This window comes from Schistocerca cancellata, chromosome 4 (assembly GCF_023864275.1).
Source record: "Schistocerca cancellata isolate TAMUIC-IGC-003103 chromosome 4, iqSchCanc2.1, whole genome shotgun sequence".
Lineage (NCBI taxonomy): Eukaryota > Metazoa > Arthropoda > Insecta > Orthoptera > Acrididae > Schistocerca > Schistocerca cancellata.
Genome location: NC_064629.1, coordinates 820,437,550 through 820,462,414, shown reverse-complemented (window position 1 = coordinate 820,462,414; position 24,865 = coordinate 820,437,550). Strand labels below are relative to the sequence as shown.

The 24,865-nt window shown below is 38.3% G+C and overlaps 1 protein-coding gene across 3 annotated transcripts in view; it reads left to right on the top strand.

The window, feature by feature from the left end:
* The window catches only part of LOC126184842 (PRKC apoptosis WT1 regulator protein-like), a 57,500-nt gene that overhangs the window by 11,474 nt on the left and 21,161 nt on the right, over positions 1 to 24,865 (top strand). For 2 of the 3 annotated variants that reach the window (XM_049927450.1, XM_049927452.1), the window contains exons 2-4: positions 7,179 to 7,297; positions 20,371 to 20,554; positions 20,881 to 20,980. In XM_049927450.1, coding sequence (XP_049783407.1) covers positions 7,183 to 7,297; positions 20,371 to 20,554; positions 20,881 to 20,980 — 399 coding nt within the window. In that variant the 5' untranslated portion in view covers positions 7,179 to 7,182. The remainder of the gene's footprint in view (positions 1 to 7,178; positions 7,298 to 20,370; positions 20,555 to 20,880; positions 20,981 to 24,865) is intronic. The other variant, XM_049927451.1, reaches the window with a different exon arrangement.

Here is a 24,865-nt window from a genome sequence, read left to right as displayed (position 1 = left end):
CAACAATAAAAACTATCAACACAATCATACACAACAAAATAAATGAAAACACAACTATGGAAGAGTTACAATTCCTGGTTTATGTAGGAGCACTCACTACACTAAATATACACACTAGGCAGATATCAGAACCAACCAACACACAGAAGAAACCCACAAAACCAGCATGGCAACACAGGCTACAGATCAGAATAGAAAAACTGAGAAAAGACATTGGACAGCTAACACAATGTATAAGAAATGAAATGTCAGGAAAAAAACGAAAAAGGTTAGTTAAAATCTCACAACAAGAAGTGATTGAGCAATTAGATGAAAAGCAGAAATGACAAGCATTGGCCAAACGACTTAGAAGATACAAAAAAAGTGAAAATAGAAGGAAACAAAACCAAACATTCAACACAAACCAAAAGAAATTTTACCAGACAATAGATAACACATACATTAAAATAGACAATCCACCGAACATAACAGACATGGAACACTTCTGGAGCAACATATGGTCAAACCTGGTACAACATAACAGCCATGCACGGTGGATACAAGCAGAAACAGACACATACAAGATGATACCGCAAATGCCTGAAGTGATAATTTTGCAACATGAAGTCACCCAAGCAATTAATTCTACTCACAATTGGAAAGCCCCTGGAAAAGATAAAATAGCAAATTTCTGGCTAAACCTCAACACATTCACATTTAACTAAATTATTTAACAGTTACATTGCAGACCCATACACATTCCCTGATACACTTGCACATGGAATAACCTATCTGAAACCTAAAGATCAAGCAGACACAGCAAACCCAGCTAAATATCGCCCCATAACATGCCTACCAACAGTATACAAAATATTAACTTCAGTCATTACACAGAAATTAATGACACATACAACATAGAACAAAATTATAAATGAAGAAAAAAAAGGCTGTTGCAAAGGAGCACGAGGATGTAAAGAGCAACTGATAATAGATGCAGAGGTGACATATCAAGCTAAAACTAAACAAAGGTCGCTACACTACGCATACATTGATTACCAAAAAGCTTTTGATAGTGTACCCCACTCATGGTTACTACAGATATTGGAAATATACAAAGTAGATCCTAAATTGATACAGTTCCTAAACATAGTAATGAAAAATTGGGAAACCACACTTAATATCCAAACAAATTCAGATAACATCACATCACAGCCAATACAAATTAAGCGTGGAATATACTAAGGAGACTCATTAAGTCCTTTCTGGTTCTGTCTTGCTCTGAACCCACTATCCAACATGCTGAATAATACAAATTATGGATATAATATTACTGGAACATACCCACACAAAATCACACATTTGCTATGCATGGATGATCTAAAACTACTAGCAGCAACAAATCAACAACTCAACCAATTACTAAAGATAACAGAAGTATTCAGCAATGATATACATATGGCTTTTGGAACAGACAAATGTAAGAAAAATAGCATAGTCAAGGGAAAACACACTAAACAGGAAGATTAGATATTGGATAACCACAGCGACTATGTAGAAGCGATGGGAAAAACAGATGCCTATAAATATCTAGGATACAGACAAAAAATAGGAATAGACGATACAAATATTAAAGAAGAACTAAAAGAAAAATATAGACAAAGACTAACAAAAATACTGAAAACAGAATTGACAGCAAGAAACAAGACAAAAACTATAAATACTTATGCTATACCAATATTGACCTACTCATTTGGAGTAGTGAAATGGAGTAACACAGACCTAGAAGTCTGCCACATGATCACAATGCCACAAATATAGAATACATCACTCACATTCAGCAACAGAAAGATTTACATTAAGCTGAAAGGAAGGAGGAAGGGGATTTATCGACATAAAAAACCTACATTATGGACAGGTAGACAATTAAGAAAATTCTTTCTAGAACGAGCAGAAACTAGCAAAATACACAAAGCAATCACTCATATAAATACATCAGCTACACCACTGCAATTTCATAACCACTTCTACAACCCTTTAGAGCACATAACATCAACAGATACGAAGAAAGTAAATTGGAAAAAGAAAACACTACATGGCAAGCACCCGTATCATCTAACACAGCCACACATCAATCAAAACGCATCCAACACATGGCTAAGGAAAGGCAATATATACAGTGAGACGGAAGGATTCATGATTGCAATACAGGATCAAACAAACACCAGATATTCCAGTAAGCATATTATTAAAGATCCCAATACCACAACAGATAAATGCAGACTTTGCAAACAACAAATAGAAACAGTAGATCACATCGCAAGCGGGTGTACAATACTAGCAAATACAGAATACCCCAGAAGACATGACAATGTAGCAAAAATAATACATCAACAGCTTGCCTTACAACATAAACTTATAAAACAACACGTTCCCACATACAAGTATGCACCACAAAATGTACTGGAGAATGATGAATACAAATTATACTGGAACAGAACCATTATAACAGATAAAACACTACATAACAAACCTGACATCATACCAATAAAAAGAAGAAATTAACACAACTAATGGAAATATCCATGCCCAATACAACAAATATACAAAAGAAAACAGGAGAAAAAATTGAAAAATACATCCAACTGGCTGAGGAAGTCGAGGACATGTGGCATCAGGATAAAGTTGACATTATACCAATTATACTATCGACTAGTGGAGTCATACCACACAATATCCACCAGTACATCAATGCAATACAGCTACATCCAAACTTGTATATACAACTACAGAAATCCGTAATTATTGATACATGTTCAATTACCCGAAAGTTCCTAAATGCAATATAACAAATACCGTACAGTTAAAAGGAAGTCACGCTTGGTGAAGGTCCGCGTCACTTTCCATTTTTGACCAGACATAACGTCTGAGAAAAGAAAGAAATAATAATTACTAAATAAACATGAACTTTTTATTTTTATTACTATGTACACTGATGCAACCTTCTGAACACTGTCTTATTGACAGAAGTGTTATTTTTCTTTGCTATTACTAATATTTTTTTTTCTTTTGTCTTCATTCTGCTTTGGATCAGGGTTAGTGCGGTTAGTTCACGAGATAGCCAGATGCCCTTCTGTTGCCACCTTGTTCCGTCACCCCCTTCCCCAATCTCACCTCTGGTATGCACTCTATGCATATTTCCAAGTCAGTAAGACCCCCAATCGAAAAGACCTGCTAAAAATAGGGAAAATAATAAAGTGGATTAAAAGATCACGTGGGAACAAGTTGCTAGAAATGCAGGCAAAGTGTCACCCAAATATAGGCAAGAGGCTAGCTCTGTCATATTTGTTGCTTGGTATTCTTAATTTCTACCTAAATTTTGAGTTACAGCATTTTTATGCCACTAGGATATATTGCAAAAATGAGATATTTATGAAGAATTCTTTTATAAATTAAGAAAAAGGATGAGTTGAATATTCTTGCATGACATCTTTTTTTTTAGGTACTATTATTATTTTTGGTATGTTACTATGTGTACTTGGAGAGCTTTACAAAACCTCACCATTTAGACAAGGTGTGATCAGTATAAATAAGTCCATTGTTCTATGTAAACAAAATGTTTCATGTTCTAAAAATTATGTAGTTATGGTAGGTGGTATCAGGATGCTGGTATCGTAGATTGATTGAGGTTTCTGTGGACATGTTTAGTCTGTGGAAAACAAACTCTGAATGAAATTACCAAATAAGCAGCAACCAGTTGCAAAATCGTTTCATTTCTTCGCTTTTGCAATTGATTTCAACTGATTAACAGCCATCATCGGTGCTACAAATACAAGAACAAAAATAATTAATAACAGTGACCAAATGAATAAATGTACATAAAGCAATGCAAAACCAATTAAATGTATGTAGATGCATTAAACCATTTAAAATGCTCATACAAATTTACCTTTCAACGAATATGTGCCCTGAGTAGTAATAGCGTCTTCAGCAGAGGTTAAACATAAAGTGATACATCGAGAATTGACTATGACAACGAGAAACAATAAGGGGGCACTGCAAAGCAAACCCTCCCTCTATGTGGAAAGATACAGCTAAAATAAAAATGAGAAGAAATGACATACAAAATGAGGTAAAATATAATGATATAATACTAAAATATTTACATAAAATGGATATATTGACAAAGATTTTGTCAACCATATAGTACAGTTATATGTGACAAAAAGTGATTGTACAAATTAGTAAAAAGGAACAAAACAGATGAGAAGCACACCATAGAAAAAATTTTAAAAATTAAAATTTTAAAAAAAATTCTTTATCATATTATTGAAGAACAAAAGTTAATCATAATGCCAAAATGTAAAACGGTGTTGGCATCCATCTAGCGTACAGTTAATGATATTCAGGAAGATCGGATTTTTTTCCGGCAGATGGTGCCACATTACTGAATACACATGTAATGTAAACTAAGTTGAGATAAAAAAATTACGGACAGGAATGAAACAAACATATTAAAGAAACAAGACAAAATGCAAAAATAAAGTGCTATCATTCAGCCCACCCTAATCAGCATAAAATGGCATTTTTCAAATTTGCATTTAATCACGTTTTCTGTACCCCACTTTCTGAAGAGGATCGTAAAACTGGGTTAGATATTATTTTTTCCATAGCTAAATCTAATGATTATCCGCTGCTGCTTGTTCAAAAAAATTATGAAAAATTTGCCGAAAAATATAGACACGTGGGAGCAAATGAAGTAATTGTAGGGAAAAATGAAACGATGAAATATATTTCTTTATCATACTAAGGGGCAGTTAGTATTAATGTTGAAGTTGTTTTTAGGAAATTCAAGGTTAAGATTGCTTTTTCAACTAAGGATAATTTGGGACAAATTTTAGATCATGGCATAGATAAAGTAAAAGTTTTACACCATTCGGGGGTTTACAAAATACTTTGTCCAAGCTGTAAAGCATGTTACGTAGGTCAGACTGGACGGAAAATTGAAACTAGATTTGCTGAACATGTAACCGTTGACAGAAAGGACCCGGCTGATAGGTCAAATTTTGCAGCCCACAGTATAGATAGTGGACATGAACTTCCTCGAATTGAGATGCATGTGAGGTTATTACATAGAGCGAAAAGGAAATTATCTTGATTTGTTAGAGGGTATGGAGATCTTCAGTCATCATAGATCAGCTAGCGTGTACCTTCTCAATGAGCAGGTGATAGTGAGGGGAGTTCATTTTTGGGAGCTCTTCGCCGAGCATTTGCTTGATGGGAATGGAAATTATTGGACAAAGAAAGACAAGAGGGGGGTGGAGGAGGGAAGAGTGAAAAGAGGGGGAGGGGGGTGGAGATGAATATATTGGTGATATGAATGATGTTATTGTGACTAAGTTTGCGTTGACGCCCTTTAATTGGGCTTTTACCGTCTTGTCGGCTCCTCTAACAGACATATGGTATAGATTTATGCCTCATGTTACACGAGCACACCGTAAGAGCCCCTAAGAGTTCTCAGTTCATCCTATCGAGCCTCTGTTAATTTTTCCATGTTTGAAGTGTGCTAGCACTTTATTTTTGCATTTTGTCTTGTTTCTTTAATAATTTTGTGTTGTTCGTGTCCGTAATTTTCTTATCTCAACTTAGTTTACATTACATGTGTATTCAGTAATGTGGCGCCGTCTGCCAAAAAAAAAAATCCGATCTTCCTGAATATCATTAACTGTATGCTAGATGGATGCCAACACCGTTTTACGTTTTGGCACTAAGATTAACTTTTGCTTTTTGATAATATGATAATGAATTTTAAAAAAATCAAAGTTTTAAAAAAATTTTTTCCATCGTGTGCTTCTCATCCATGTTTTGTTCCTTTTTACTAATTTGTACAATCGCTTTTTGGCGTGTATAACTGTACTATGTGGTTGACAAAAATCTTTGTCAATATATCCATTTTATATAAATATTTTAGTATTATATCATTATATTTTACCTCATTTTGTATGTCATTTCTTCTTATTTTTATTTTAGCTGTATCTTTTCGCATAGAGCGTGGGTTTGCTTTGCAGTGCCCCCTTATGGTTTCTCGCTGTCATAGTCAATTCTCGATGTATCACTTTGTTTGTCCTCTGCTTAGGACACTATTACTACTCAGGGCACATATTCGTTGAAAGGTAAATTTTTATGTGCATTTTAAATGGTTTAATGCGTCTACATACATTTAATTGGTTTTACATTGCTTTATGTCACTGTTATTATTTTTATTTTTATTCTTGTATTGTAGCACTGATGATGGCTGTTAATGAGTTGAAATTGATTGCAAAAGTGAATAAATAAAACATGATTTTGCGACTGGTTGCTGCTTATTTGGTAACTTTATGGTTTATGGTCACTGCACAACTTGGGAACCACATGGAGCCCACCATTCATAAACTCTGAATGTCAAAATCAGTTACTATAAACATGTCTGTTGATACAACTTAACACTTTATAAATTAGAAGCTGACAGAATATTCTGTAAAGGTGAGGTGCTGTATATAATAGAGCAAAAATTTTACTTATTTGAGTGAATATTTGTCATTTTGATTTATTTATGGAAACAAAACAACCACTAGGAGAGACACCTGTGATCTCTTCCAATTTCATCTCGTATCTTGCTTCCAGTGGCATGTACTTCATGACAGTTGTGTCAAGGCACATATCTCAATCATAACATCTTATGTAGTTACTTTAATTATGTGTGTTAGTAACTTTGTAAGTTTGCATGTAGTGGAATCGTTGATAGTGCCAAAACAGTATATCAATGGCTGTAGTAGACACGTGGCAGGCTAAACAGATCCAGTGATTGTGATGGAGGTATCCCTTAAGAGTATTTTTCACTCACCAAGTGAAGGAATATAGTCAATGCATAACAAACTTATTATGTTAATCCAGAAGCATTCTTATTGTTGAGGAATATTACTATTGTTGTTCCATAAGTATAATGGTAGAGATGGATTGGGAAAAGATAAGATTTGTGATCAGTGTGTACCCAGATTGGTCATTTTTCTTGGTATCATAGCAGTTATTGACATGCATTGAAATTTTGAAGCCATATTATTCTTATACAGAGTATGCAGTGCCCTGTGTGCATGAGTTTTGTTTCGTTGTGGTCTGATGTTCCACAGCAGCAAGAATCACTGCTCAAGTAATGTGTGTTTCAGGACAATGGCGTCGAGTTCTGTGAGTCAAGAAGACCTTGAAAATGATTTTGAATTGTCTTCCCGGCGTTCACGCATCAGGACAGCAAGGGCCCGTACTGTTAACCCTCCAGCAAGACTCGGTGTGTGATTTTGAATAATTTATTTTGTCACATATGCTTGTAATCTAAAGAGACATTTATAAAGTCTTTACTGCTTTAGTTATTAGTGATAGTAATGTTTTAGTTTTTACAACATACCTTTTTGCTTTTCTTCACAACTGGCAGCATTCTTGTTGCCTACATAGGGCCTGTACTATGGATTGTTGTTTGTTTCTGAACGAAAATAAGGCAAGTAAGCTGAATGTTCTTGTGTATGCATGTGCGCCGGTTACAGCTTGATGATTTTTGAAACTTTTTAAAGGAAGTATTGTGTGAAGCTTTTAATTTGGAGAATACTGTATGTTGCATATACCCTATGAATGTTGATAATTAACTGTTTATAACAAGCATGGTGAAATTTAAAATGCAGATTTCACTATGTCTTCACATCCAAGCCAGCAACAAAAATGGGGGGGATCACATTTCACTTTCTCAAGACTCCAAATTTAAATTTACAGTTTGTGACTTTAAATATATTTTGAAATTTTTGTTAATGACCATATTTTATTTTTTAGTTCAACTATGACTTTAGGTGCTGGTCTAAACATCAGCCCTTCATCAGTCACTAATGATGTAAAACTTGTCTCTTATTATTAGTAGGGCTTCTCGAGGCAACAAAAATATGATTTTCAATATTTTGCATAATTATTGACCAAATTTAAAAATTTAAAATGCTGTCCTAATCTATGCATTAAGATATAGCCTCATATTAAAAGCTGAACACAATGCAGCAAGTATTACAGTTAGAAACGGTGTGTTTGTCTTGATGCAGTGTAACTGACAGCACGCAGATACCCAGACGTATTCATCCAGTATGTGAGAATGAGAGCACTTATCAACTTCCGACAAACATGAGTCAGAATGTCAAACCTTTACAAAACTACTTCTTTCTAATACCCCACTGCAAAATGATGAAAGGAAAAATGCTTTCTCCATTTTCACTGGTCATGCAGTAAAACTTTAGCATCAGGCATGACTTTTTAGTTTATTACTTCTTTATTACCAACTCTATTCACAACACAGTTTGCAGGCAGTATAGACATTCACCATTGAATGTACCTGAAAAATTATATCATTGTACAACACCCAGTTCAAGAGACACGATGTCATAAACATTGAAATGCATGAAAAACTAGCTTTTGCTTAAAATAGAGTACAGATTACCCAGACTATATTCATCTAGTGTTTCATGATGATAATACTTAGTGACTTTAAACTTTAAGCACAATTTCAGACCTTTTCGAAACTTCCTCTTACTTATGCGCTTAGTCAAATATCTAACATGTTAACTCATTTGTAAAGTAATCAGACATATGAAGTTGTTTTATACATGGGAGTATGATTCTTCAAAGAAACAGGGGTTTACGGTGGAGCTCTAAATCACTTCCAGTTACTTAAGATATTTGTGCTGCAGATCTAATCTGACACAGTTTTTGTGCTCTGTTTGTGCTGTCTTACACTAGCTTCATTGTACTAATTTGTGGCAAATCTGTGTATAGTTTCTGTATCTTCCAGTACTGTACAAAGGGTACAGCATGCTGATGGAAAAGATATTGATTTCTGACATATTACTATTTGTGTTTATTTCAATATCATTCGTAAATTGTCAATGTTTGTGTAATTCGTTTTGCTACAGTATTCTGAGAGGTCATAACTGCGTTTGATCTTCCTGTAAGAGATATTTATTGTAGCTGTTTCAAACTTTTCTATTGAGAAAATGTTGTTCATCACCCAGCAGTAGCCACACTGTAAACTTTTCATGATAATCACAAACTCAAGCTTGACGAATGTTATTATAGAACTGTGAAACACTAATCCATGGGAAAAATGGTGTACTGTCTGGTCATGAAGTTGTAATTGACTTAAGTTTTGTTTTTTAATTATTTTTTTAAAAATTTTGTTTGCAACACTGTCAGATGAGCATTTTGTGTTGTAATCAGTTCAAATGAGCCAGTTGTCATCTTCCGACTAAAGGCACATACTGAAATGGCTTCAGTATTGTTGACATCACAATAGAAACTGCTTACAGCCTGTGCCTTTAGTCTGGAAATGATACCTGGCTGCTTGAAACCAGTTGCAGCATTGTGAAATACTAATCTGATTGTGTCATAAAAACATATAAAAAATAAAAAGCACTAATCCCATAGTTAGTTAAAAACAAGTGAAGTTAGCCAATATGTACGCTTTCGAATTTGCAGACCACAGTTTGAGAATCATCAATTTAGCGTATTAGAGACTTCGTCTTGTTGGACCTGCAGTTCAAACATCTCATGATGTATAGGATGATATGATACTAATAAAAAACAGTGTTGTCAACCTGAAATTTGGTTTTCAAATTCCATATGGTTTTCTAGGCAAAGTACTGTTGAAGAAGGAATGCTGCTGCCCTTCTCCGACATGAAAACTGTGATCAGTTGTCTAGGAAGCTATAATAGTGCTTTAAAGCTTACACAACAGTTTTCAGATTCACAAAGCACTGCCAGAGATGAAAGCCAAGCAGGGTGCTTGTGGTGGCGAAGGGGTGGGGCGTGGGGGGGGGGGGGAAATCAGTGATGAAAATACAACTATTATGGTTTTTATTAATTTTGTTACATCTATGAGGGCTTGCTGAAAAGTAATGCTTTCAATTTTTATGTGATATTTCATAAAGCTTTTTAAATAAAACAAATTTATTAACATTCTAAATCTTTATTCTCCATGTCTACATATTTATTTCTCAACATAGTCACACTGGCGACGAACACTTCTCTCCCAGTGAGATAAGTTTCTTGATACTGTCACTCCAGAATGTTTGACTTTATTGACTACAGTTTCAAGTGAAAGTACATGCAGTTGTCAGTGTACATGTCGGGGAAGGGGAAAGCTAGACTCAAACCTGAAATCTTTCAGAAGCCATCGACGACGATGGACTTGGAACCTCAAGCACATACCGCTGCTCGCCATCAGAAGCCCACTAAACTGTCCCCTCTATCCATGCAAGCAACCCCTCCCTTAAGTAAGGAAAAATATGTTTGAAGTTGAAGTGGCAGCTAAACCATTGTGTCGGCGAGCAGTCTCCCTTTCTGGTAGTGGCTTTACTGTTGATGTTATTGATATCCATATGGAGAGCCAGGCACTGTCGAATGTTCCCCCTGACCTCTTGAGTAAATCACCACTGCCAAGGGTCAACAACAAGGACATGGGCACGGAAAAGGACAACCATCGCTAATCAATGGCTCCCACATGGACTTCCATATTGCAGTGGAACTTGAATGGATACAGATCACATTTGGAAAAATTACAGCTGCTGCACCAGGAGAGACTCTTCTGCATCTGCTTACAAGAAACTCATTTTAAAGTCACAGACACGCCTGTATTAAGGGGCTACCACCTGTACAGATGCCACTCCTCTTCTTTCCCTCTTAACACAGCCATGCAGGCAGTAGCAGTGGAAGTTGTCACATCAGTTAAAATCAGTGTATTATTTACATTTTCAATCTCATGATCCATTGGATGCAGATGCAGTATTGCCTTGGTCAGATGACACACTTTTCTACAGCTACTGGGACCTTTTCAGCTGTTGACCTTTATTTTTGCTCCCCAGGTATTGCATACTTGGTCCAGTGGGAAATGGTCAGATTTGCATTCTAGTTATAACTATCTGGTGTTGATTCATCTGCTGACTCAGATGGTGGTCAATGGGAGGCCATCTTCGATGATGGCCTGTCTCTTTGTGGAATGATGAATGTCATTAGGTAATCAAGCAAAGTGTGCAATTTTGTGGGAATTCAAACAACATCCATTTGCAGAAAACCTTTGTACCTTCAGGTCTGTGAGAGCACAGGTGAGGGAAGTGTTTTAGCTAAACACTTTGTCACTGTGTCATCCAGACAATCTCCTGCCTTCTAGGTGTTATGTAGCACTGTGAAGATGAGGTGGCTCTGCTTCTTCTTGTCTAATGAGGTGGTCTAAAATATTTCATTCTCCATGTGGGAATTGGGATCAGTTCTGTATGTGGCAAGACACACTGCTCCAGGACAAGATCAGGTTAATTATGCCGTGCTTAGTCACCTGTGGCCTGGAGCCAAAGGCAAGTGCCTATCATATTTAGATCAGATCTGGTTTGATGGACAATACCCCACAACTTGGAAGGAGGTAATAGTAATTTCATTATGGAAACCAGGCAAGGATCATATTGATCATGAGAGTATAGCCCTTACCAGTTGTGTGGGTAAGACTCTAGAGAGCATACTCAACTGCCATCTTGTCTGGCTCATCGAATTCTGAGGTAATCTAAGCTGCTCCCAATGTGGTTTCAGGCACTACTGTTCTGCCCTTGACTTCTTTATTCTATGGGAGACTGATATAGGATTCCTTCTTACACCAAAACAATTTGGTTGGTGTGGTTTTTCACCTGCAAAAAGATACACCATCACTTGGAGGTAAAACATCCTTCACCAACTTCATGAATGGGGACTACATGGATGTCTGCTACTTATTATCCTGCCACTTCGTATCCTGTTCTTCCTCATGGAAAGATGCTTTTGATAATGCAATGGTGATGCCTCATCTGACTGCTGTGTTCAAGAGAAATGGGGGGTGCTCCAAGGCAGTGTACTGTGTCACACAGTAATTGCTGTCAATGGCCTCTCCTCAGCAGTCATTTAACAGAGTTAATGCTTTTTGTCTGTGAATGACTTTGCAGTCTTCTAATCTTTCTCCAGTCTTAAGACAACTACAGCTGATCACTGGGAGGCTGGAAGCTTTGGTTAATAAAACAGGTTCTAAGTTCTCACAAGAGAAGACTGCGTTTGTCAATTTTAATGGTGCTCACTGAAGTTTTAACCACTCAGAGGTCACAATGCGGACAATATTTAACATTTTAAGGACAATATGTGCTTTTTTGTGCCTACTGTTTGACTCTAAATTAACTTTGCTCCTGCACCTGAAACCCCTGTAAACAAAGGGCTTCATATCGTTAATACTTTGAAATGCTTTGGCATAAAGGTGTTGGACACTGACAACTTCCACCTACTGCAATTTTATAGGGTGTTTGTCAGATCATGATTAGATTCTGGTAGCATTGTTTATGGATCTGTCCATATTTACTACTTTGGTTTGTTAGCCACTGTCCACCATGAGGGCAACCAGGTATCAGCTGCAGCCTTTTGGACCGCCCAGTTCAGAGTCTTATGTGCAGAGGCTGGTGAACCACCACTCTGGATTTGGTGGCACCTTCCCCTGGTTTGGCAAGTGCTGAGAATCTCGGTGTCACTCAACTCGTTAGCATTTAGAGTGGCAGTCTATCTGAACTTTAAGTGGCTGTTCAGGAACTGGTCCCATGTGTCCAAGTCATTCAGAATACTTGCTGCTGACTGTGTCAAGGATCTCAATAAATCAGACATCAGAATTCAAGCCAGGAATAGAACAAATTGCCACCTTGCATCTTCAGAGGTCCAAAGTGATTATAAGCATGACTCGGTACAAGAAAATTTGTACCTCAAATTACATTTTTACAATTCTGTTTTGTTCAGTTTAAAGTATGTACCACATTTTTATTGCTGTTTGTATGGGTGGATCCAGCAATAGAATTCCCTCAGTTGTTGAACTGTTTTCCCTGATAGATTTTTCAAAGTATGCCTGCTGGAGCAATTTACAAATTATGTATAGAGTTTATGGCATTATGACTGCTATGGAGTGGATTCACAAGCATCACTGTACAATGTTTCTCATCTGTTTTGACCCCCATGTGTTTGCTAGAAGCAGGCCACCAAATATATCCATTAGACCAGTTGATTCAGCTCATCCATGATTCCGTACAGTGGCTTCAACACTGTTGCAAGGAGGCAGTCTTTGGCTGGGTACCTGGACACACTGCGGTACAAGGAAACGACACATCCAACAAAGAAGGATGTCGTGATTGTGTTTTAAGTCAATGTGTTGTCCCGTTAAATGCTGCCATCTCATTATCTGACAGAAGAATCGAGCATCAGTGGGAAACTGAATGGTTGGATGTGGGGGGAAAACAAATTGTGGTCACTCAAATCAACAACACTGACATGTTGGGCTTCATGCCAACCTCACTGACGGAAGAAAGAGCTGCTCACCAGGATGTGGATAAGGACATAGCCCTCTAACACACAGTTTCCTCCTTTGTTGGGATGATTCTCCTCCCTGAAGTTTGTCGTGTGCCACTTTCAGTTCAGCATATTTTGGCTATGTGTGTCTTACATGCTAACACGAGGGCAGCCCCCAGTTTGGTGGAGACCTGCACACCAGCATTGCCGACACACACACACACACACACACACACACACACACACACACACACAAAAAAAACAAAAAAAAGGGGGGGCACGCCGCCACTTATGTTTCAGTGCTAGTTTGACAGCCCTACTTTCAAGATGACTTTGTGTGTCTTGACTGTGAATTCAAAGCCCTTTAGGATCTGTTTCTTTTTTCTCAGATTGCTAAATGGGATTTTATTTTCAAATTTTTGGAATGCTTAGTGCATTTCCCAGCCTGCAGTAATTTTGGCTTCATAAAACTCTTCTCAGTATAGCATTAGCTCCTTTGATATATTTACTCCTTTTTTTCTTATTTATCATCCAAAGTGCGTTGTAAAATACTCTAATTGTAACCATTAATATCCAACAGTTTCATCCCCAGAGACAAGTATTCAATATTGACTGACCAAGTGATCTGCACTCTAAATATTTTGTCCATAAAAATATGGCATTGTGAGGGCTACGACTGTTGATAAATATAAATAAAACAAGTTTTTTACCTCACTATAGATAAGTGACTGGTTGGTTTGTTGATTTGGGGAGGGTACCAAACAGTGAGGTCGTCATTGCAATCGGATCAGGGAAGGATGGAGAAGGAAGTCGGCTATGCCTTTTCACAGTAACCATTCTGGCATTTACCTGAACGAATTTATGGAAATCACAGAAAACCTAATTCAGGATGGCCAGAGGTGGGTTTGAACTGTCGTCTTGCCGAATGGGTGACTGATGGAGAAAACAGTTTTATTTATAAATCTACAATCGGCTTCTTGTTGTACTAACTGGTCAGAAATATTTTTCTAAATTTATTAACATTAATTTACTGCATGTGTTAATACACACTATTGCAGCCTTAAGATTGCTAATTCCCTTTCTGTGTTAACTATATGATCAATAGTTCAGACCTGTTTATTACAAGGAGATATGGGATGTCAAATGGTTGGCCAATGCCCTCATCAGGCCTAAGTATATTCCACAATTCTTCTGTCAATATGGGTTTGATGTTGGGGGTTTGATAAAAATTTGCCAAAGCAATTAGAGGTTAAGACAATATGTGTGTTATGTGAAGAAGAGCTTTAAATTTACTCTTCACCTCACTTAGTCAGATTTATTTTCAGATACAGTTTAATGTTTTGGAATATCTTAAAGTACGTATTCCTTAATTTTTTTGTAAACATCATTTTGAGAACAAAGGGACCATTTTTGCACCATTGGAATGGCTTTGAAACAAGTAGCACAAGTATAATTAAATGTCCTCTAAGGCGAGTTGACAACATCAAGTCAACGGCACTGAAGAGATATTAACTTGGGCTTTACATCAAAATGGACACAAGCACCAAACTCTGATGATTCTTGGAACTTCAGTACTTGAGTATGCTTCACTTACTAGTCGCATAGCTAGTTGATTTGTCCAAGTGACCTGAATAATCTTTTCCCTCTTATGTGAGATGATTCAATATGTAGTCTAAATCGGTTGAGGTGAATGTTGGAATTATTTCTTAAACAGGTCATGGCCACTTATTTTTATATCTGAGCCAATGATCCATTTTACCAAGTGACATGGCTCAGAGGAAAGACACTCGTATGTGGAAGGATGACATTTTAAATCCCTGTCTAACTGCCCATGTTTTCCATGATTTCCATAAATTGCTTAAGTCAAATACTGGGATGGTTTCATTGGAAGGGCACAGCTGATTTGCTCCCTCATCCTTCCCCAGTCAGAGTTGTTTCCTCCATCTGTAATGACCTCATTATTGAAAGGACATAAAATACTAATCTTCCATCCTTTCATAATAGGTTTCTCAAGAATGAAATGTTGAAACTCTAATCTTCCTTCCCAATCCCCACTGTCCCCCCAATATCTTCATTTAGTAATGTAAAATATTGTTGGTTCACCTTAGTTAAAGCTTTTTTAATAAACTAGAAGTGTTAGATAATGGTTGATATCACTTACTTCACTGATACTTTCTTGTCAGACACAAGTGCTGAGGATGTCATTTGCCCAAAGCCATATCATACAGGTGAGACTCTTAGAACATATTTACCCAGGTATGGAATTTAGCAGTTGAATCATAGGTTCCTGTAATCAACAGCATAAGAAACAAATCTAAGCTGAGTGCATCATAAATGTCTCTTTAAGTGTACTCACAAGATCTGTGAAAAGATCATACCATGTTTGCTAAGATAATTGGTTGTCAGCTAGAATTTTAAGTTGGGTATTTTTATCTTCCCAACATACCTCCCACAAACCTTAGTTTCTGAATAAAAAACTAGTTTGGTCAGCACATGAGTTTAATGTATTTGATAATATTACACTTTGAACAGAGTTTGTGATCTGTTAACCATTCCACATAAGACAGGTAAAGCATAATTACTATGGTAAATGTTGACACACTTTTTTGCACAAATCTTACCTATAAGATCAGACTTTTGACACAAAATACCATTTTTTAACATACAAAAAGTGTAACTCATGTGAAGATAATATGAAACAAGAACTTCACAATCAAATATGAAACTGAAGTAGCTAGATGTGGCATATTATATGCCAGGTTCAGCAGCTTATCTTCCCTCATACAAGATCAGCATCACTGAGCTGTAGATTTTGGGAGAGAACCATATGTGTTGTATCTTTTGTGAAGAACTTTGTTTTTGGCAGTAACATGTTGATTTTGTGGTGTAAACTTGCAAAAAGTTTCAGACTAGCTATTGAAAAGTTTGTCGTAAGACCTCAGTTGATCCTGCAACTTTATCTGAAACTAAGAGGACCTAGACATTTATCAGCACTTCACATTTCTTAAAAACACAAAATCGTACCATAATTCTGTTCCACATGTCGCTGCAAGTCCCATCCACCACAATGTAATGATAATAGTGACATCTGTTTTGTTTGGCAGTTGCAAAGAGAATCCCTAATAATAAATTTAACACCGTAGTTCCATGTGTATCATGTTTGCAACAAAATTACCATCAGAATATCGAAATCCATCTTCATTCTCTGTATTTTTTATTGTACCGTACCCTAAGAGCACAGTTACATTTACAAATCTGATGCTTATGCAGTTATTGGAGTAAAATTTGTGTTAGTATTATTTTTCCTAGAATTATCATCACCGCCTCTTTAAATTGTGTAGACTTTATTTTTAACAGAAATTTTCAAAAATGGAATAATTGCAGAGCTGTACTTCAATTGCAGTTTTAGTGCTAATCTGAAACCTTGAAACATGGTGAATATTTTTCGAAAAAGTAAAATAAAAACACTGAAAAGAAAATCAGTAGAACATTTGTTAACAGAAATTCTGACACATTTTATGTCATTTGAAATAGTAGAAATTCTAATAATAGTATAAACACATGACAGTGATTTAATATATGTTTTAAGAATTCATGTGCAGCAATTTTTGACTGTGTGTGTAATAATTTTTGAACAGTTATGTGATGGTGACAGGCATTGGCAATAATAAAAGATACAGAAATGAAACCGAGTTGTTTCATACTTGTCTGGGGTATCAAAGGATCTCGATCTCTTTATCTTTAAAGCACGCATGTTGGCATGTGTGGGTGTTACTTTGAAATTAATAAAGTTAAATGTGCACCTTTAAAGTTGCATTTCTTGCATATTGTTTCAGTGATCACCTCCCATTGCATGTGTTGTAGAATTCAGTGGTATAAAAGATTGAACTGCTAATTGTTTTCCTTGTACTTGCTGTTAACAACTTTTATTAAAAGTTCATTGTCTCTTGGCAGTGTAATTAAAACTAGTAACAAAGTCTGGAATTGAATGCCTGTGCATTTTTAACTAATAATAACAAATCTTTTGAGAAGTGAAATTGTGCCCATAACGTTAAATCGAGAAATATTTACTTGCAGCTGGAATTGTGAAAGGTAGTGCGTGCGTAAACTTGTAATGTTTGAATTATGTGTTTAATTATTCAGTTCCATGCTTCTGGAGCAAGCCCTGTGGAATTTGTCCAAGCTATTGTCAAAATACTGTCCATGTCTACATTGGCAATCCAGCAGTTTTGTCTGTGAATGTTCCGTATAGTTACAAAATTGTTTTTGCAGTATCATACAGTTTGATCTGTTTCAGTAGATCAAATGCTGCTCACCAAAGAAAGCTTAACTTGAAAATTCAGTATTGATAAATTGCCAAACCTGAAACAGAAATATTAATGGCTTGGTTCACCTCCCGCTTCAGGACCTAAAATGATACGTAGAGAACTCCAGTATGTGATCAATATTGTTTTGAGGTGCAAACTGATGTACGCGGTTTTATAACATAGTGGTATGATTGGGTAGTGGAAGTGAATTTGGTTTCCACAAACCAGGGAGAATCATTGTAGTAGTAATAATTCAACCAGTTGTCAAATGTACTAAAACTTAGTCAAAATGTAAAAAGACAGGACATGGCATAGCTAAAACATTGATACAGTCTTGGACAAAGAAGATATTTTCAAACCTGCACGTGTTTGAAATTTACAAAATTGATATCAGTTTGATATGGCTGAAGTGATATCTATATGGCAATAGACTATACCAAACATGAACACAACAAATATAAGGTTGTGTATGGTGTTAATGATATTTGTGTAACATGAATAACTTTCTTCTTACAAAATGGCTCTTAATACAGCAACTGTGTGGGGACTGGGCTACAAGCACCATCACACCTCCCAGCAAGATTGCTAATGTGCTCTGTTCAGCTTAGGTTTTGTGCGTGCGTGCGCATTCTGGGCGTGATTTGGGGGGGGGGGGGGGGAGGAGAGAGAGAGAGAGAGAGAGAGAGAGAGAGAGAGAGAGAGAGAGAGAGAGAGAGCTGTGTCACTCCATCTGCTGAATTATTGGCTGCTGAAGATCTTAGTCTGAGACAAAACCTAGATGGCCGACTGTTGTCTTGGAAGATGAGCTCTTCAAATTATGCATCAGTGTAAACATATACATGATAAGCACCAACTGTGTTATCTCCGTGTACTTGCATAGTAATCATTGTACATGGAAAGGCATGGTGGGCTGTTCTTCTGTGGAAATTCTTTGTACATTCATTACCAATTCGAGCAGTCTTGTTATTTTGTGTGTAGGTAGTACACAGTTGACTGTTGTTGTAAGTGATGAAAATGGATTGAAGTGGTAGTGGTGTGCATATGGCAGATTTTTGTGTCATCACAATACTAACAGCATACTCATTGTTAGTGTCCATTTTTTAAATGTTTCCTTAGTTAGTGACAGTTTGCACAGTTTCATTGATTGATGGGAACCTGTGATTTGGTAGAGAGAGTGATTTTACTATATGAATCTTAGGCAGAAAGGAACTGGATGATCTCACAGTGATTTAAAGACACATCTAACGTAAATGACTGACCAGTTGAAGGTGTCTAATATGTATTAAGGATCCCATTAAACATTATTTAGCATGAAAATGCCAGATTACAGTAGCTGAATATATTGTAGGAACTGCACTTACCTCAGTAGCAGATTGCAGTATATCATTTGTATAGTGTGGTGTTAAGACATTTCCTTAACTGTAGTGTGGAAGTTAAAGTTTAGTTACCTTACACAGGTCTTGAAATTTATGGTAGCCATAGGATTTGGATGGAATCTGCTCTACTTTGTAAGAATAATTGGGGAACTCTGTGAAGGAGAAGTAGAAACTCAGATTTTGATAACTAATATTAATGAACAAGAGTTATGAGATGCTGCCAAAATGAATGGTATGATGCTCGAGGCACAAGTTTTAATATTTCAGAGGTGCAGGATTTTAATTCCTGTGGTATGGTATCTAAAGTGTCAGTGAGACCTCAGATCATAACCTCCCTTTCCAGTACTAATACCCACTAGTGTTGTAGGCACCAGTTGGTAGACCAATGTCCTATAAGATTAGTATACGGGACAATCGGATAAAGACGAGACAAATGGAAAAAAGTAAGTAAATTGTTTATTATTTCGAAAGTAATCACAATAACCGTAAATTCAAGATCATGTTGTTGTTGTTGTTGTTGTTGTTGTTAAGAAGGGACACTCAAATGAAAAAGACAGATGGAAAACAGTGAACTGTTCATTATTTCAAAAGTAATTACCATAACTGTTACTATATTTATCCCACTGTGACACACGGCAGTCAGTGCCTTTATGGAAAAATGTTTGCATGCCTACAAAACCATGATTATATCCAGGTGTGCAAATAAATGGCGATGAATGTCTTCCTTCAGCATACAAAATCTATGGAAATTGCATGGGGAGAGGTCGGGACTGTATGGATGCTGTATAAAGGCTTTCCAGCAAAACTTTTGCAGCATAGTGGGCCAGCTCGCATGTTGCCAAGGTAGCAAAAGTTTTGCTGGGAAGCCCTTTCGCATCCTCCATACAGTCATAATCTCTCTTGAAGCAATTTCTTTCAGAGCCCTGAATAAAAATGTTCGTGGTTGTTGATTTGCTGCAGACAAAGAAGAGAAGCATGCCCAGGTACAATTGTTTCCGTAAGCAACCACAAACATTTTCCCATTAGGGCATTGACTATCTTGTCTCTCATTGGGATAAATGTATTAATGGTTATGGTGATTATTTTTGAAATAATAAATAGCTAACTTTTTTCCCCATCTTCTCATTTTCATTTGATTGCCTGACAATGACACAACAATGATGAATGTGACTTTGAATTTATTCTAAGCCTAGAAACTCATTTCTGTTTTGCACAATGACCTTATGTGATTTTTTTTACTAATGATGTTGGCACCTACAATTTTGTACTTTAGTAATTTGAGTGAGTGTAGTCCAGTTTGTTCTATATTTTTTTAGATCCAGGGGGTGGTGATGTTGAAGATGGAGGTGGAGGAGATGGGAAAACAGCAGACTCGCTAAATGTTAGTGGCAGTTTTCCAGCAGATCATGATGCTAGTCCTAAGCCTTTATCAAGAGCAAAGGAAAAAAGAATTAACAGATGTGTTCCTGTACGACAACCCATTACTGAACATGTTAACAGGTGATAATAATCAAATAGCAATATTGTTTCATTTTGTATGTGAATGATAAAGAATGAAATTGTCTTTAAATGCCTACAAAATCAAGGTGGTAATTTTGTATGGTACTACTGGCTGTGATTTTATTTAGAATTTTATGTTTTAGGTCCAATAAATATGGCAACTATTGCCAAGGAAGTAATCATTTAATAATGTGAAGTTTGGTAGTGAAGTTAAAGTATTTAATTACTGTTCAGAATCGTGCTCCTAGTTTCATTACCTCCAGATTTGAAACAAATAATTGGATATTAACTGAACCACATATTTAAAAATAAATTCTGTATTTCAGGGCAAACCACATGAACAAAGGGAAACAACAGCAACGTGACCGTAGAAAACTCCGTGAAAAGAGGCGCAGTACAGGAGTTGTTCATTTACCTTCAACAGAAGTAAGTTTTCTTCAAGAATATATATCTTAGAGCTACATCTGACTTCAGCTTTTTGCAGGATAATGTAATGTTCTTTAAGGAGTAAGAAAGATAGTGAGAATTACTTCCCACTATAGTTTTTTCATGGTGTCATGACCTTAACTGTAATGGGAATATAAACACTAATGACAACAAGCTTACTTGAACTAGCAACTATTTTTTATTATTTTTGTATATCAAGAGCAGCTCAAAATCTTCGTCAGGTATTTGTTACTAGCTAACTTGTGGGAATGTGTAATTGGGTGCACAACAGATACAGAAAAATTGAAGAGCGGGAGTAAAGCTGTGTGTGTAAAACTCATTTCCATATGTTCTCTACACTTTTGACAGCTAAATTTACAAAAATCCACAGTAGTAGACATGACTGTAAATTCAACCTTGTCATGTTAGTCCTGTGTATCAAGTTGAAGTAAAAACTAATGCAGACTACACATATGGTATATCATTGAACATGTCATGTTACCTTTCATGGAATATATTTTGTCACTTAGGCCCTATATTTCTTCAAAGTGTGGTGCTTTTCAAAGCATTAACCAAGATGGAATCCAGGTTTTCTGGATCACATGTTGCAGTAGTAAACAGTTTCCCTTCTACCACCTTTTACCTTGCTGTTACTGCAAACAGTACAGTCCTTACTGTTACATTTTTCATTGGAGTAAATGAAGTGTGACTGCTTTGATAGTCTCTCCTCATCATTGACGGTAGATGGTATTCCCCTCTTTCTTGTTTGTGTCCCATACACTTCCAACCAGAGCACCCCCTGCGGGTTAGAATAAGCCCGAGGTATTCTTGCCTGTCATAAGAGGCAAGTAAAAGGAGTCTCACATCTTTCAGCCTTTATGTGATGGTTCCCAGTAGGGTCTGATATCCATTTTTCAAAACTTTCCTGAAGAGTGAGCCCATTTTCTTGTCGTGGCGTTGCAGTCCCGCTCATCCTCCATCTCTCGAGCGAGGACACCTTCCTGGGTGTGTTTTCCTCCATCCACTATGCAGTGTCATTTCCTGCACTGCCGATCACCATGGAATTCTTTGCACCTCATATCCAGCACAGTAGCCAGTCTGTTGCGGTGGGGCTGCCATGTACCCTGTTGGTTTTAGCCTCCTCACTACACAGGGATCCATCCACTGATGCCTGTGCTGTTAACTCCCCACATATGCCAAGGAGTAGATGCCCGTCACCCTGGGGCATTGGGACTCCCGGCAGTGGCCATCCTGCCACTGGGGAGGGCCCCTGGTTGGAGTGGGGTGGCATAAGGGAGGATGACGTGCACCACGTCATCACTTGCTGGTGATCAAACACCAGCAGTCCCTAAGCATTCAAAGTCTCAGTACACTGCAAGGAAGTATGATCCTAAATCGTTCCCCTCGTTGGCCACACCATGAGAGGAACACCAGGTTAAGGATGGCAACGAACCTTATTCGGCCTAGTACCTCATATGTATGAGAGCTGGTGGGATTGCTTTATCTCAATAAAGTCTCAGTTTTTTGTAGAGCATATAGAGGACAAGTTTGGGGAGGTGGAAGGCTTGTCCAAATGCAGTCAGGGTCAGTCTTGATAAAAACGGCATCCTGTGCCCAGTCATGGGCGTTATTCGCTTGTGACAAGCTGGGGGATGTTCCCCTTACCATCACGCCTCATAAGAACTTAAATATGGTGTAAGGTATTATATTCCACAGGCACCTTCTTTTGCAGTCTGACGACAAGCTGCGCGCCAACTTAGAGCGACAAGGAGTTCATTTCGTGCAGCGCATCCATTGGGGTCCGAGGGTTAATCAGATTGCCACTGGCACCTTTACCTTGGCCTTTGAGGGTGATACACATTACCCGAGAAGGTCTACTGCTGTGATGTCAAGCCATATATCCCTCCCCCAATGCGTTGCTTTAAGTGCTGGAAGTTTGGCCTTATGTCTTCCTGCTGTACTTCCAGCATCACATGTAGAGACTGTGGACGTCCATCCCATCCAAATACTCCACGCGCCCCGCCTCCCATCTGTGTCAACTGCGGAGACCATCATTCACCTTGCTCGCCAGACTGCAGGATTAAACAGAAAGAGAGAGAAATCATGGAATACAAGACCCTGGACCGACTGACGTACACTGAGGCTAAGAGAAAATATGAGCGCCTGCATCCTGTGGTTACGATCTCCTCATACGCCGCCACTACGAGAACAGTTGTAGCCCCATCAGTTCTGCAAATTCCAGTCTCTCGGAGCCAGAAGACTACACCTGTCTGCTTGATGGTGGGGGGGCCACTGCTACCCCTCCCCCCACCCCCCTCCCCATTTGCTCCCGCACAACCTACCTCGGGAGCACTGCCTCCCCATCTGTCGGGGACACCAGTCTCCACTTCTCAGCCAGCTCCTCTCGCCAGGAGGGGGGTCCCTTGGGTCACTCCCTTCCCAGGTTCCTGCTAATGGGAAAGATGACACACACTGGTGGCTGAAGTGCCCAAAAGCAGCTGGTTGTAGGGCTTCACGATCATCCTCAGTCCCGGAGACTGAATCAGTGAAGCCCTCCTAGCCAGAGGAACCCAAGGAGCAGTGGGAAAAGTACAAAAAGAAGACCCCTAAAACCAAGGAAATTGTGGTCGCACCCACACCACCACCACCACCACCACCACCCACCACCACCACCACCACCTACAAGATCTGCGTCTGGGGATAAGGTGGAGTTCTGGTGTCCGCTGAGGACCTAGATCTTGCCAGACCCTCACACACACAATGGATATAGACTGCTCTGGCAATAAGTTGGTGGCAGCAGCTGACCCTGAGGTGTAAACTGCCTCATTGAATGCTCTGTGCCTTCCCAGTCTCACAATGATAGCATCCTCCAGTGGAATTGCGGAAGTTTTTTCCACCATCTGGCTGAGCTACAGTAACTGTTAAGCTTTACACCTGATTTCTGCATTGCCCACCTGGTTCCCGGCAATGCGGACCCTGCCCTCCATGGCTATGAAGGATATTACAGGAAGCGTAGCGACTATAATAATGTCTGGTGAAGTTTGCATTTATGTCCTAAACTCGGTCTGTAGTGAAACTGTGCCCCTTCAATCCCCTCTTGAAGCTGTGGCTGTCAGAATAAGGATGATGCTGGAGATAACTGTCTGTAATGTATATCTTCCTCCAGATGGTGCAGTACCCCTGAATGTATTAGCTGCACTGATTGATCAACTCCATAAACCTTATCTATTTTTGGGAGATTTTAACACCCATAACCACCTGTGGGGTGGCTCTGTGCTTACTGGCCAAGGTAGATATATCGAAACTTAACTGTCTCAGTTCGACCTGTGCCTCTTAAATACTGGGGCCGCCAAATTTCAGTGTGACTCATGGTAGTTACTAGGCCATTGATTTATCCATTTGCAGCCCAGGACTTCTCCCATCTATCCACTGGAGAGTACGTGATGACCTGTATGGTAGTGACCACTTCCCCATCTTCCTGTCACTGCCCCGGCATCAGGCCCATGAATGCCCATCCAGATAGGCTTTAAACAAGGCAGACTGGGAAACTTTCACCTCTACAGACACCGTTGACTCTCCCCCAAACGGTAACATCAATATGATGGCTGAGCAGATGACTACAACAATTGTTACTGTGGCAGAAAACGCGATCCCTCGTTCTTTAGCGTGCCCCCGGTGAAAGACGGTCCCTTGGTGGTTGCCAGAAGTTGCTGAGGCAATTAAAGAGTGTCAGCAAGCTCTACAGCGACATCAGCAGCACCATTCCCTAGAGCACTTAAGTCTTTAAGCGGCTCCGTGCCTGCATTCGCCTGATCGTAAAACGACTGAAACAGGACTGTTGGGAGAGGTATGTGTCGACCATTGGGTGCCATACGTCACCTTCCC